This window comes from Heptranchias perlo, chromosome 13 (genome assembly GCF_035084215.1).
Source record: "Heptranchias perlo isolate sHepPer1 chromosome 13, sHepPer1.hap1, whole genome shotgun sequence".
In the NCBI taxonomy this organism is placed as follows: Eukaryota; Metazoa; Chordata; class Chondrichthyes; order Hexanchiformes; family Hexanchidae; genus Heptranchias; species Heptranchias perlo.
Window position 1 is genome coordinate 71,739,991 of NC_090337.1, and position 14,623 is coordinate 71,754,613.

The 14,623-nt window shown below is 45.5% G+C and overlaps 1 protein-coding gene across 5 annotated transcripts in view; it reads left to right on the forward strand.

The window, feature by feature from the left end:
• ryk (receptor like tyrosine kinase) overlaps nt 1-14,623 on the forward strand; it is a 357,734-nt gene that overhangs the window by 228,411 nt on the left and 114,700 nt on the right. For all 5 annotated transcript variants that reach the window (XM_067995687.1, XM_067995688.1, XM_067995686.1 and 2 more), the window contains one exon: nt 13,563-13,632. In XM_067995687.1, coding sequence (XP_067851788.1) covers nt 13,563-13,632 — 70 coding nt within the window. The remainder of the gene's footprint in view (nt 1-13,562; nt 13,633-14,623) is intronic.

The following is a 14,623-nucleotide window of genomic DNA, read 5'->3' on the forward strand; positions in this document are numbered from 1 at the left end:
CAAATAATGAAGCAGTCCGAGCCCGTATGCAGCAAGACCTGGACAACACCCAGGCTTGGGCTCGTAAGTGGCAAGTAACATTCGCGCCAGACAAGTGCCAGGCAATGACCATCTCCAACAAGAGAGAGTCTAACCACCTCCCCTTGACATTCAACGGCATCACCATCGCCGAATTCCCCACCATCAACATCCTGGGGGGTCACCATTGACCAGAAACTTAACTGGACCAGCCATATAAATACTGTGGCTACGAGAGCAGGTCAGAGGCTGGGTATTCTGCGGCGAGTGACTCACCTCCTGACTCCCCAAAGCCTTTCCACCATCTACAAGGCACAAGTCAGGAGTGTGATGGAATACTCTCCCCTTGCTTGGATGAGTGCAGCTCCAACAACACTCAAGAAGCTCGACACCATCAAGGACAAAGCAGCCCGCTTGATTGACCCCCATCCACCACCCTAAACATTCACTCTCTTTACCACCGGCGCATTGTGGCTGCAGTGTGTCCTATCCACAGGATGCACTGCAGCAACTCGCCAAGGCTTCTTCGACAGCACCTTCCAAACCCACGACCTCTACCACCTAGAAGGTCAAGGACAGCAGGCGCATGGGAACAACACCACCTGCACGTTCCCCTCCAAGTCACACACCATCCCGACTTGGAAATATATCGCCGTTCCTTCATCGTCGCTGGGTCAAAATCCTGGAACTCTCTTCCTAACAGCACTGTGGGAGAACCGTCACCACACGGACTGCAGCGGTTCAAGAAGGCGGCTCACCACCACCTTCTCGAGCAATTAGGGATGGGCAATAAATGTCGGCCTCGCCAGCGACGCCCACATCCCATGAACGCATAAAAAATAAATTCAGGAGTACTTTTTTAGTCAGTACGTAGCAAGCCCAACATGAGCAGGGGCAGTTTTGGACTTAGTTTTAGGGAATGAAACTGAGCAGGTGGAAGGAGTATCAGTGGGACAGCATTTTCGTGGTAGTGATCATAATTCAGTTAGATTTAGCATCGTCATGGAAAAGGACAAAGATAGACCAGGAGTAAAAGTTCTCAATTGAGGAAAGGCCAATTTTACTAAGCTGAGAAGTGATTTAGCAAAAGTGGACTGGAAACAGCTACTTGAAAGTAAATCAGTGTCAGAGCAGTGGGAGGCATTCAAGGAGGAGATAGTAAGGGTTCAGAATAAATATGTTCCCACAAAGACAAAGGTGGGACTCCCAACTCTAGAGCCCCCTGGATGACAAGGAGCATACAGGATAGGATAGGGCAAAAAAGGGAAGCTTATGTCAGATACCGAGAGCTCAATACTGCAGAAATCCTAGAGGAGTATAGAAAGTGTAGTGGTGAAATTAAAAAGGAAATTAGGAAAGCAAAGAGGGGGCAAGAAAAAATATTGGCAGTTAAAATCAAGGAAAACCTAAAAGATGTTTTACAAATGCATAAAGCCCCTTGCTTTTTGTGTTATATATTAATGATTTGGACTTGAATGTGGGGGGCTTGATCAAGAAGTTTGCAGATGATACAAAAATTGGCCGTGTGGTTGATAGTGAGGAGGAAAGCTGTAGACTGCAGGAAGATATCAATGGACTGGTCATGTGGGTCGAAAAGTGGCAAATGGAATTCAATCTGGAGAAGTGTGAGGTAATGCATTTGGGGAGGGCAAACAATGCAAGGGAGTACACAATAAATGGGAGGATACGGAGAGGTGTAGAGGAACAGAGGGACCTTGGAGTGCATGTCCACAGATCCCTGAAGGTAGTAGGACAGGTAGATAAAGTGGTTAAGAAGGCACACGGGAGATACTTTCCTTTATTAGCCAAAGCATAGAATACAACAGCAGGGAGGTTATGCTAGAACTGTATAAAGTCAGGCCACAGCTAAAGTACTGCTTTCAGCTCTGGTCACCACATTACAGGAAAGATGTAATTGCACTGGAGAGGGTACAGAGGAGATTAACGAGGATGTTGCCAGGACTGGAGAATTTTAGCTATGAGGATAGATTGGATAGGCTGGGATTGTTTTCTTTGGAACAGAGGAGGCTAAGGGGTGATTTAATTGAGGTATATAAAATTATGAGGGGCTTAGATAGAGTGGATAGGAAGAACCTATTTCCCTTAGCAGAGGGGGTCAGTGACAAGGGGGCATAGATTTAAAGTGATTGGTAGAAGGATTGGAAGGGAGCTGAGGAGAAATTTTTTCACCCAGAGGGTGGTGGGGGTTTGGAACTCACTGCCTGAGAGGCTGGTAGAGGCAGAAACCCTCAACTCATTTAAAAAGTACTTGGATGTGTACCTGAAGTGCCGTAACCTACAGGGCTACGGACTGAGTGCTGGAAAGTGGGATTAAGCTGGATAGCTCTTTTTCGGCCGGCACGGACAAGATGGGCAGAATGGCCGTACTGTGCCTTAAATTTCTGTGATTCCCCCTGTATTTGCAGTGCTACAGCAATGAGTATTCAGGTTGCAGTGACCATGATAAACATCAAAAAATTGCATTCTCGGTCCCAGACTGCCCATGAGGAACTTGACGGGATCCAGTAACAATAGTTATCAATTATTACCAACTGAACTGTTCAGGAGTTAGACTTCTCTGTTGCCATTTATAGGCAAGAAAAAGTATTGCAGTCAATAATGTTCCAAAACAAAGCTTGTATTCAACTTTTAAAAAGGTTGAAATTGTTTCTTATTTCAAAAATAAATATAGGTTAAGAGTATAATAACGAAATAGGACTATAATTTTGGGGCGATGATTGGCATACTGTGTCTCTACTTGCCAAAATTTTACAGATGGAGAAATATCAATTATGCAACGCGTTCTATGTTAGAACATAGGGATACTTCTTAAGTAATATCAGAATTATTTGGTGATTCACACCAGCGATTGTGGAAAAACAGCAAGGAACAAAGTAAACATTTATTTTCTATAAGATAATGCAATTCAGGCTTGTCAAAGTAGTCTTTGGCTTGATGCAGAAAATTGGTTTGCTGCGACCATTGGATAGCGATTAGGAGTGGAGACCCTGTTGTTTTTCTCCCCATCTGTAACTCAAGGTCACTGAGGATGGTTGTAGCACTGCTACAGGCATATCAGCTGTGGCAGATCAAATAAATCAGTACAGACTGGATTCCTACCTGGACTGTGTGGCTCAGTTCCTCACTGGTTAAGCTCGGTTAGCCATTAGAGGAGAAACCCCATGACGGAAAAATGAATTTCTGTCGTTATTTTAAGTGAGTTTTAGAAAAAAAAATGCTATTGTAGTGCAATATGTTAATACTTCACTACTGTGCTACAGAGTTGAAGGGTTTATGTGTTACTTAATTCCTCCCATTGTGAGTTCCCAACCTCATCCTTGTCCTCCAGGGCAGCACAGCGAAATATGCGAAGTTCTCCCTGAAGAGTGAAAGGTCATTGTGAATAGCAACAATAACAAGCCATTCAACACATTGGGGGTAATTTCAGCTCCCCCCCCCCCCCCCCCCCCCCCCCAAGAACGGGGGGTTAGGGGCGTGTAGGAGGTTCAAATAATAACTTTTTGGAGCCGGGACCACGTCTGGGTTTAACACAGGCAGATTTGTCTGCTTGTGGACAGCAGGCACCAGATAGGTAGTCCTGCCCCCACTTAAACCGGCGGGCCAATACTTAAAGGAGCAATGTACCTCATTGAAATACTTGAGGTACTTAATATTTTGTGTGTTGGAAAACTTACCTGTTCAGGTTTCCCATCGCTTCCGATTCACATTAGGTGAAAGCAGGTGGGAGGGGCTGGATCCATGAGGTGAGTGCCTTTAATACACTGCTGGTGGGCCCAGAGGAGCAGGAGTGCTTCATCCAGGCCCAATAAGCTCACCTGGCCAACAGGACCCCTGCGATTGGCTGACCCTGTCTGGACCCCATGACGCCGTCCGTGTTGGTGCCCCCCGCCCCGATTTTCTTTGCAGTGCCAATGATCTCTCTTCCTCCCGCCCCCCTCTGATTTGCAGCTCCTTTCACTTCTGATAGTCAACCAGTCTGGCTGCCTGGCGCGTGGGAAACCCGGAGGCTCAAAGACTCACCTTCCATTGAGTTGCAATCGCAGATTGCAATGCGCTCAATTCACTTCCGGGTTCCCCAAGCGAGTATGTGCGGATGCATGGGGCATCCGGCTCGGAGTGACAATCATGCCCATTGAGTTTTCTTTCCCTTTTTCTTGCCCACAGCAGCTATCTGTCTTTTCAAGCCCAATTCTCTTCTCTTTCTCATTTTCATTAGGTTCTATACTTGTTCAATTACCTCTTAAATAATTGAGACCAAAACACCATTGGCAGGAGCTTGGAAACATTTTGCCTGTCTACTATCTCTGCTTAGGAACGAGTCCTAGCAGAGAGAGATCTTCCTCATCGGGTAAATGTGCTCTTTTATCGAAACCACACTTGTGGACCCATGTATAAGAATCATAGTGATCACTGCTACTCTTTGTCAACTCTAAGAATGGGAAAAGTTGTTTGAAATGCACAGTGTATCCTGTCATGAAGAGGCAGTTTTACTGTTCACTGACATGACTGCTGTACATGGCCTCTTCAGGGGTGGCCCATATGTGCAGCTTAGTCATCCCTCACACAGGGAAAAAGCTCAATTTTACATCAAGTAGCTCTAACTGTTCGTTGGTCCCTCTCACTGATCCTGTGATACTTCCAGAGATTTCCTCTCAAACTTTGGAGCTATCCTTAAAATATATTATAGGAACATAGGAACAGGAATAGGCCATTCAGCCCCTCGAGCCTGCTCCGCCATTTGATAAGATCATGGCTGATCTGTGATCTAACTCCATATACCTGCCTTTGGCCCATATCCCTTAATACCTTTGGTTGCCAAAAAGCTATCTATCTCAGATTTAAATTTAGCAATTGAGCTAGTATCAATTGCCTTTTGCGGAAGAGAGTTCCAAACTTCTACAACCCTTTGTGTGTAGAAATGTTTTCTAATCTCACTCCTGAAAGGTCTGGCTCTAATTTTTAGACTGTGCCCCCTACTCCTAGAATCCCCAACCAGCAGAAGTAGTTTCTCTCTATCCACCCTATCTGTTCCCCTTAATATCTTATAAACTTCATTCAGATCACCCCTTAACCTTCGAAACTCCAGAGAATACAACCCCAATTTGTGTAATCTCTCCTCGTAACTTAACCCTTGAAGTCCGGGTATCATTCCAGTAAACCTACGCTGCACTCCCTCCAAGGCCAATATGTCCTTCCGAAGGTGCAGTGCCCAGAACTGCTCTCAGTACTCCAGGTGTGGTCTAACCAGGGTTTTGTATAGCTGCAGCATAACTTCTGCCCCCTTGCACTCTAGTCCTCTAGATATAAAGGCCAACATTCCATTATTTTCTGCACCTGTTCATGACACTTCAATGATCTATGTACCTGTACCCCGAGGTCCCTTTGGACATCCACTGTTTTTAACTTTTTACCATTTAGAAAGTACTCTATTCTATCCTTTTTTGATCCAAAGTGGATGACCTCACATTTGTCTATATTGAATTCCATTTGCCACAGTTTTGCCCATTCATCTAATCTATCAATATCCCTTTGTAATTTTATGTTTTTATCTACACTGCTTAAAATGCCACCAATCTTTGTAAACAATTTTACAACACCAAGTTATAGTCCAACAATTTTATTTGAAAATCACAAGCTTTCGGAGGCTTCCTCCTTCCTCAGGTGAATGTCAAGAAATCCTCGAACCTTTCGCATTTATAAATCACAGAACAATACCTGGTGATTACAGATAGTCTTTCCAACTGCCCGTTGCCAAGGCAATCAAAGTGTTCAGACAGAGAGGTGTTACCTACAGGGCCACCGAATATACAAACAACCAAAAAAAAAGAGAGAGAGAGGCAGAAACATAGAAACATCCAGAAGGAAGAGAAAGACAGCAAATGACCCGTTATATTAAAAACAGATAACTTTTGTTCGCTGGTGGGGTTACGTGTAGCGTGACATGAACCCAAGATCCCGGTTGAGGTGCGGAACTTAGCTATCAATTTCTGCTCGACGATTTTGCGTTGTCATGTGTCTCGAAGGCCGCCTTGGAGTACGCTTACCCGAAGGTCGGTGGCTGAATGTCCTTGACTGCTGAAGTGTTCCCCGACTGGGAGGGAACCCTCCTGTCTGGCGATTGTTGTGCGGTGTCCGTTCATCCGTTGTCGCAGCGTCTGCATGGTCTCGCCAATGTACCATGCTCTGAGGCATCCTTTCCTGCAATGTATGATGTGGAGATGCCGGTGATGGACTGGGGTTGACAATTGTAAACAATTTTACAACACCAAGTTATAGTCCAGCAATTTTATTTTAAATTCACAAGCTTTCGGAGACTTCCTCCTTCCTCGGGTAAATGAGGAAGGAGGAGACTTCCTCCTTCCACATTTACCTGAGGAAGGAGGAAGTCTCCGAAAGCTTGTGAATTTAAAATAAAATTGCTGGACTATAACTTGGTGTTGTAAAATTGTTTACAATTGCAATGTATGAGGTAGACAACGTTGGCCGAGTCACAGGAGTATGAACCATGCACCTGGTGGGTGGTGTCCTCTCGTGTGATGGTGGTATCTGTGTCGATGATCTGGCATGTCTTGCAGAGGTTACCGTGGCAGGGTTGTGTGGTGTCATGGACGCTGTTCTCCTGAAAGCTGGGTAATTTGCTGCGAACGATGGTTTGTTTGAGGTTGGGTGGCTGTTTAAAGGCGAGTAGTGGAGGTGTGGGGGTGGCCATAGCGAGGTGTTCGTCGTCATTGATGACATGTTGAAGGCTGCGGAGAACATGGTGTAGTTTCTCCGCTCCAGGGAAGTACTGGACGACGAAGGGTACTCTGTTGGTTGCGTCCCGTGTTAGTCTCCTGAGGAGGTCTATGCGATTTTTTGCTGTGGCCCGTCGGAACTGTCGATCGATGAGTCGAGCGTCATATCCCGTTCTTACTAGGGCGTCTTTCAGCGTCTGTAGGTGTCCATCGCGTTCCTCCTCGTCTGAGCAGACCCTGTGTATTCGCAGGGCCTGTCCATAGGGGATGGCCTCTTTGACGTGGTTAGGGTGGAAGCTGGAAAAGTGGAGCATCGTGAGGTTGTCCGTGGGCTTGCGGTAGAGTGAGGTGCTGAGGTGCCCGTCTTTGATGGAGATTCGTGTGTCCAAGAAAGAAACTGATTCTGAGAAGTAGTCCATGGTGAGCTTGATGGTGGGATGGAACTTGTTGATGTTATCGTGTCGTCTCTTTAGTGATTCTTCGCCGTGGGTCCATAGAAAGAAAATGTCGTCGATGTATCTGGTGTATAGCGTTAGTTGGAGGTCCTGTGCAGTGAAGAAGTCCTGCTCGAACTTGTGCATGAAAATGTTGGCGTATTGGGGTGCGAATTTGGTCCCCATGGCTATTCCGTGTGTTTGGGTAAAAAACTGGTTATCGAAGGTGAAGACATTGTGATCCAGGATGAAGCGGATGAGTTGTCGGATGGCGTCTGGAGATTGGCTATTGTTGGTGTTGAGTATTGATGCTGTCACAGCGATGCCGTCATCGTGGGGGATACTGGTGTAGAGTGCCGAGACGTCCATCGTGGTGAGAAGTGTTCCTGGTTCAACTGGTCCGTGGATACTGAGTTTATGTAGGAAGTCTGTAGTGTCGCGACAGAAGCTGGGGGTTCCCTGTACGATGGGTTTCAGGATGCCCTCGATGTATCCAGAGAGGTTCTCACACAGGGTTCCGTTGCCTGATACGATAGGACGTCCGGGTGTGTTGGCTTTGTGTATCTTTGGGAGGCAGTAGAATTCTCCCACGCGGGGAGTACGTGGGATGAGAGCGCGTAGGATGTTTTGAAGGTCTGGATCGAAGGTCTTGATCAGTTTGTTGAGCTGGTGGGTGTGTTCTTCGGTCGGATCTGCGGGTAACCGTCTGTAGTGTTCCTGGTTGTCCAGTTGTCGTTATGCTTCTTTGCAATAGTCCGTTCTGTTCTGTATGACGATGGCTCCTCCTTTGTCCGCTGGATTGATGACGATGTTGCGGTTGGTCTTAAGAGCGTTGATGGCGTTGCGTTGTGCTCGGGTGACATTCTGGACTGTCTTCTGAGTGCGGCTGATTAACCCAATGAGACAATCAACGATCCGGAACAGCAGACAGAGGGATCCGCGGTACAGCAACCGAAGAGGAAAGAGTCAAACTGGACTCCTCCGGAAGGTCGCTGCCCTCAGCTTGACATGTATGCTCAAGCTGTCAGGAAATGCGTCAATGCCAGATTCATCAGCCGCACTCAGAAGACAGTCCAGAATGTCACCTGAGCACAACGCAACGCCATCAACGCTCTCAAGACCAACCGCAACATCGTCATTAAACCAGCGGACAAAGGAGGAGCCATCGTCATACAGAACAGAACGGACTATTGCAAAGAAGCATACCGACAACTGGACAACCAGGAACATTACAGACGGTTACCCGCAGATCCGACCGAAGAACACACCCACCAGCTCAACAAACTGATCAAGACCTTCGATCCAGACCTTCAAAGCATCCTACGCGCTCTCATCCCACGTACTCCCCGCATGGGAGACTCCTACTGCCTCCCAAAGATACACAAAGCCAACACACCCGGACGTCCTATCGTATCAGGCAACGGAACCCTGTGTGAGAACCTCTCTGGATACATCGAGGGCATCCTGAAACCCATCGTACAGGGAACCCCCAGCTTCTGTCGCGACACTACAGACTTCCTACAAAAACTCAGCACCCACGGACCAGTTGAACCATGATGGACGTCTCGGCACTCTACACCAGTATCCCCCACGATGACGGCATCGCTGCGACAGCATCAATACTCAACACCAACAACAGCCAATCTCCAGACGCCATCCTACAACTCATCCGCTTCATCCTGGATCACAATGTCTTCACCTTCGATAACCAGTTCTTTACCCAAACACACGGAACAGCCATGGGGACCAAATTCGCACCCCAATACGCCAACATTTTCATGCACAAGTTCGAGCAGGACTTCTTCATTGCACAGGACCTCCAACCAACGCTATACACCAGATACATCGACGACATTTTCTTTCTATGGACCCACGGCGAAGAATCACTAAAGAGACTACACGATAACATCATCAAGTTCCATCCCACCATCAAGCTCACCATGGACTACTCCTCAGAATCAGTTTCTTTCTTGGACACACGAATCTCCATCAAAGATGGGCACCTCAGCACCTCACTCTACTGCAAGCCCACGGACAACCTCACAATGCTCCACTTTTCCAGCTTCCACCCTAACCACGTCAAAGAGGCCATCCCCTATGGACAGGCCCTGCGAATACACAGAGTCTGCTCAGACGAGGAGGAACGCGATGGACACCTACAGACGCTGAAAGACGCCCTCGTAAGAACGGGATATGACGCTCGACTCATCGATCGACAGTTCCGACGGGCCACAGCGATAAATCGCATAGACCTCCTCAGAAGACTAACACGGGACTAACACGGGCAGAGTATCCTTCGTCGTCCAGTACTTCCCTGGAGCGGAGAAACTACGCCATGTTCTCCGCAGCCTTCAACATGTCATCAATGACGACGAACACCTCGCTATGGCCATCCCCACACCTCCACTACTCGCCTTTAAACAGCCACCCAACCTCAAACAGACCGTCGTTCGCAGCAAATTACCCAGCTTTCAGGAGAACAGCGTCCACGACACCACACAACCCTGCCACGGTAACCTCTGCAAGACATGCCAGATCATCGACACAGATACCACCATCACACGAGAGGACACCACCCACCAGGTGCATGGTTCATACTCCTGTGACTCGGCCAACGTTGTCTACCTCATACGTTGCAGGAAAGGATGCCTCAGAGCATGGTACATTGGCGAGACCATGCAGACGCTGCGACAACGGATGAACGGACACCACGCAACAATCGCCAGACAGAGGGTTCCCTTCCAGTCGGGGAACACTTCAGCAGTCAAGGACATTCAGCCACCGACCTTCGGCTAAGCGTACTCCAAGGCGGCCTTCGAGACACACGGCAACGCAAAATCGTCGAGCAGAAATTGATAGCCAAGTTCCGCACCCATGAGGACGGCCTCAACTGGGATCTTGGGTTCATGTCACGCTACACATAACCCCACCAGCGAACAAAAGTTATCTGTTTTTAATATAACGGGTCATTTGCTGTCTTTCTCTTCCTTCTGGATGTTTCTATGTTTCTGCCTCTTTTTTTTGGTTGTTTGTATATTCGGTGGCCCTGTAGGTAACACCTCTCTGTTTGAACACTTTGATTGCCTTGGCAACGGGCAGTTGGAAAGACTATCTGTAATCACCAGGTATTGTTCTGTAATTTATAAATGCGAAAGGTTCGAGGATTTCTTGACATTCACCTGAGGAAGGAGGAAGCCTCCGAAAGCTTGTGATTTTCAAATAAAATTGTTGGACTATAACTTGGTGTGTAAAATTGTTTACAGTTGTCAACCCCAGTCCATCACCGGCATCTCCACATCATGACCAATCTTTGTGTCATTGGCAAACTTAGATATGAGACTTTCTATGCCTTCATCTAAGTGGTTAATAAATATTGTGAATAATTGAGGCACCAAGACAGATCCCTGCGGGACTCCACTTGTCACATCCTGCCAATGTGAGTACCTACCCATTATCCCTACTCTCTGTCGCCTTTCGCTCAGCCAACTTCCTAACCAAGTCCGTACTTTTCCCTCGATTCCATGGGCTTCTATCTTATCTAACAATCTCTTATGTGGGACCTTATCAAATGCCTTCTGGAAGTCCATATAAACAACATCCATTGACATTCCCCTGTCCACTACTTTAGTCACCTGTTCAGAAAATTCAATCAGGTTTGTCAGGCACGACCTACCTTTCACAAATCCATGCTGGCTCTCTCTGATTAACTGAAAATTCTCGAGGTGTTCAATAACCCTATCCTTAATTATAGACTCCACCATTTTCCCCACAACAGATGTTAGGCTAACTGGTCTATAATTCCCTGGTTTCCCTCTCTCTCCTTTCTTAAGAAGCGGAGTGACGTGTGCAATTTTCCAATCTAGAGGGACAGTTCCTGAATCTAGAGAACTTTGAAAGATTATAGTTAGGGCATCTGCAATGTGCTCACCTACTTCCTTTAAAACCCTGGGATGGAAACCATCTGGTCCTGGGGATTTGTCACTCTTTTTAGTGCTATTATTTTCTTCATTACTGTTGCTTTACATATGTTAATTTTATCGTGTCCCTGTCCCCGATTCAATATTAGTTTTCTTGGGATTTCCGGCATGCTATCCTCTTTATCGACCGTAAATACTGACGCAAAGTAATTGTTCAACATGTCCGCCATTTCCCCATTGTCAATGACAATATCCCCACTTTCAGTTTTTAAGGAGCCAACACTGCTCCTGACCACCCTCTTTTTCCTAATATAACTATAAAAGTTCTTCGTATTGGTTTTGATATCCCTTGCGAGTTTCTTTTCATACTCTCTTTTTGTAGCTCTTACTATCTGTTTTGTGACCCTTTGTTGATCTTTGTATCTTTCCCATTCTCCAGGATCTGTGCCATTTTTTGCCTTTTTGTATGCCCTTTCCTTATGTCTTATACTGTCCCTTACCTCTTTAGTTGTCCATGGCTGTTTTTTTTGGCAAGTAGAGTTCTTGCCCCTCAGGGGTATGAACCAAATCTGTATCTTGTTAAATGTTTCTTTAAACATTTCCCACTGATCATCAGTCATTTTACCCATTAACAGATTTGCCCAGTTTACTGTGGACAGTCTCTGTCTCCTCCCATTGAAGTCGGCCTTGCCCAAGTCTAGAATCTTAGCAGCTGATTGCCTTTTTTCCCTTTCAAACACCACATTGAACTCGATCATGTTATGATCGCTATTGGATAGATGTTCGCGTACAGTTAAGCCGTTAACTAAATCTGGTTCATTACTCATTACTAAATCTAGTATGGCTTGCCGCCTTGTTGCCTCTCGGACATACTGCTGTAGAAAACTATCCCGGACACACTCAAGAAATTATTGATATGGCCTTGTGATTCCTTGGAAGAGGCAACGTCAGATCTGATATGAGGCTACTTGTCATGACTTAGACACTGAAAAGGTATAATGTCCAAGTGGTATCCACTCTGAATGCTGACATGTCCAAAAACTACAAGGAGGGAAGGTGGGAGAGGAGATGACGCGCCTGCGAAATGCCAGGCATTGTGAAACTCCCGCTTCCAAAATGGGTTTTCATCTCGGTCAGCAAGCTGTGCAGCATTCCCAGGGAAGTAGTTCTTGGACATTCCTATTGCAGAATTCATGGTTTTGGGAGCAGTGGTACATACAAATTGATGGCACATCATACGTAATGGGAAAACCACGTTTCAGAGGCCCAAGTATTGAAATGTTCACATGTATCTGATTTAATCCACAAAACAGTAATGCACTTTTGAAGATCATCCCACTGATTGTCCTCTATTCAGCAGGTGTCATTTGATGGTTTTAATATTGTGTCTTGATGGCTTTAATACCGATCTGTTTGACCTACTCATTGAAGGTATATTTGTGTTGTTAGATAAGTTGAGAGATCCTCAAAAATCATAACGGTATCCAGCAGGCCACATTGTGTTCCAACAAGTTTTCCGAAGCAAGATTTTCTATAAAGTAAAATAACTTTTGTGGTGTGTTTCAAATATTCCAGTTACCATTGTTCCTGTAGGAAACTGGATAAATACTTGAAAGGAAAAGATTTGCAGGGCTATGGGGAAAGGGCAGGGGAGTGGGACTGGCTGGATTCCTCTTGCATAGAGCTGGTGTGGACTCGATGGGCCAAATGGCCTCCTTCCATGCTGTAACCTTTCGATGATTCTATGAAAAGATCAACTGGCAACACCTCTACTTTACTGTCTGAGCAGTGATGCCGGACTGCTGACCAGTCGGCCTGACCAGTACAATTCCACTTGAGCTTTACACCCTTATCAATACCTGAGCTGGACAGATTGAAGTGGAAGGCTGCGTAACCTTGTTTCATTTCAGAGATATCATTGGTTATACTGGGGAACTGAGCTCTGTGTTAGAGGAGTAGATTTTTTAATATTCCAATGATCTAGTGACCAAGGGAGGAACAGAATGTGTAGTTCTGCTATTTTAGAACCCTAATATGAGAATTCATGTCTGTCATTGACCTCATACCTGAAACAGATCAAAAATAATATCTTTTTGATTATTGGACAGGCTTTATCCTGGAAACTGGAATCAGGCGACATGGATGCCTCCTTTTATGCAGTCCACTAGGAATGGTGCAGATGCTTGTGCATCACTGATGAACTCTTCGCCATTCCCTTGGACTTTACCATGTACTTCAAAATAACTGCTTGCTTGTTTGTTGACTCTTCCCCAATACAACAACGTGCAGTGCCTTTAATGCCACACACAAATTTATAACTGTAAAGGCTGGAAACTTTACCTTTGTTTAATGGAAAGGTGGTAATAACTTTGGTGCCCAGCCAGAGGTTGTGTGCGAGAGCTGTAATTTATTTCACTTGTTTTTGTTTCCTTTTGTAGACCATGCCTCAGAGGTACAAGTGACAATGATGTTGACAGAGAGCTGCAAGCTGCGTGGACTCCATCACAGGTAAACTCACAGGCACTAGAATAGCTGAATGATTATCAGAAGTTGCATTTTGTAGGTTTCTGATGGAATTTAGGCAGATATTGAGTGAGCCAAATGGGGTTTATTGATCAATACTGATTTATATTTAAATTCTTATCTATCTATTCTACTTAAAGTTATGAAATATTTTTCTTTGCGTAAGGTGAGAAGGTATTAAATATTTTAGTTACACCCACAAGCCACACTTTTGTTTATAATTAAGTAGGGTTTCTTTACAACAGAATGAATACTTTAATCACCAATGGTTTGCAGTTAAAAATAATGAATTTTTGGCATTATTGGTAGTCTCAGGACAGAAGGATGCCAAATGCAGATGCTGTTCTGAGGTAGTGGTTAAGCTGCATTGTTGAAACAGATGCTGTTCTGAGGTAGTGGTTAAGTTGCATTGTTGAAACAGATGCTGTTCTGAGGTAGTGGTTAAGCTGCATTGTTGAAACAGATGCTGTTCTGAGGTAGTGGTTAAGTTGCATTGTTGAAACAGATGCTGTTCTGAGGTAGTGGTTAAGCTGCATTGTTGAAACAGATGCTGTTCTGAGGTAGTGGTTAAGTTGCATTGTTGAAACAGATGCTGTTCTGAGGTAGTGGTTAAGCTGCATTGTTGAAGCAGATGCTGTTCTGAGGTAGTGGTTAAGCTGCATTGTTGAGGCAGAGCAGGGACAAATTGTCCTAAACCTCTGGGTAGGAAAAATTAGTGAAGGATAGGAAGCAGTGGGAACTTGTTAGAGGAGTTATGTTGAGTTGGGAGGGAAAGTCTTGAATGGAGTGCCGCGGAGATTGATGTTGGAACCAGTACTGCTTTTAATTTATGCTAACTACTTGGATTCAGAAGCTTAATGCAGACTGGTCAAATTTGCGGATGATGCCTAACCAGGAAAAACTATTGAAATTGAGGCAGACCAGGAATTGCAACGTGAACTGGACAAAATGTGTAAATGGCCTGAACAATGGCAAA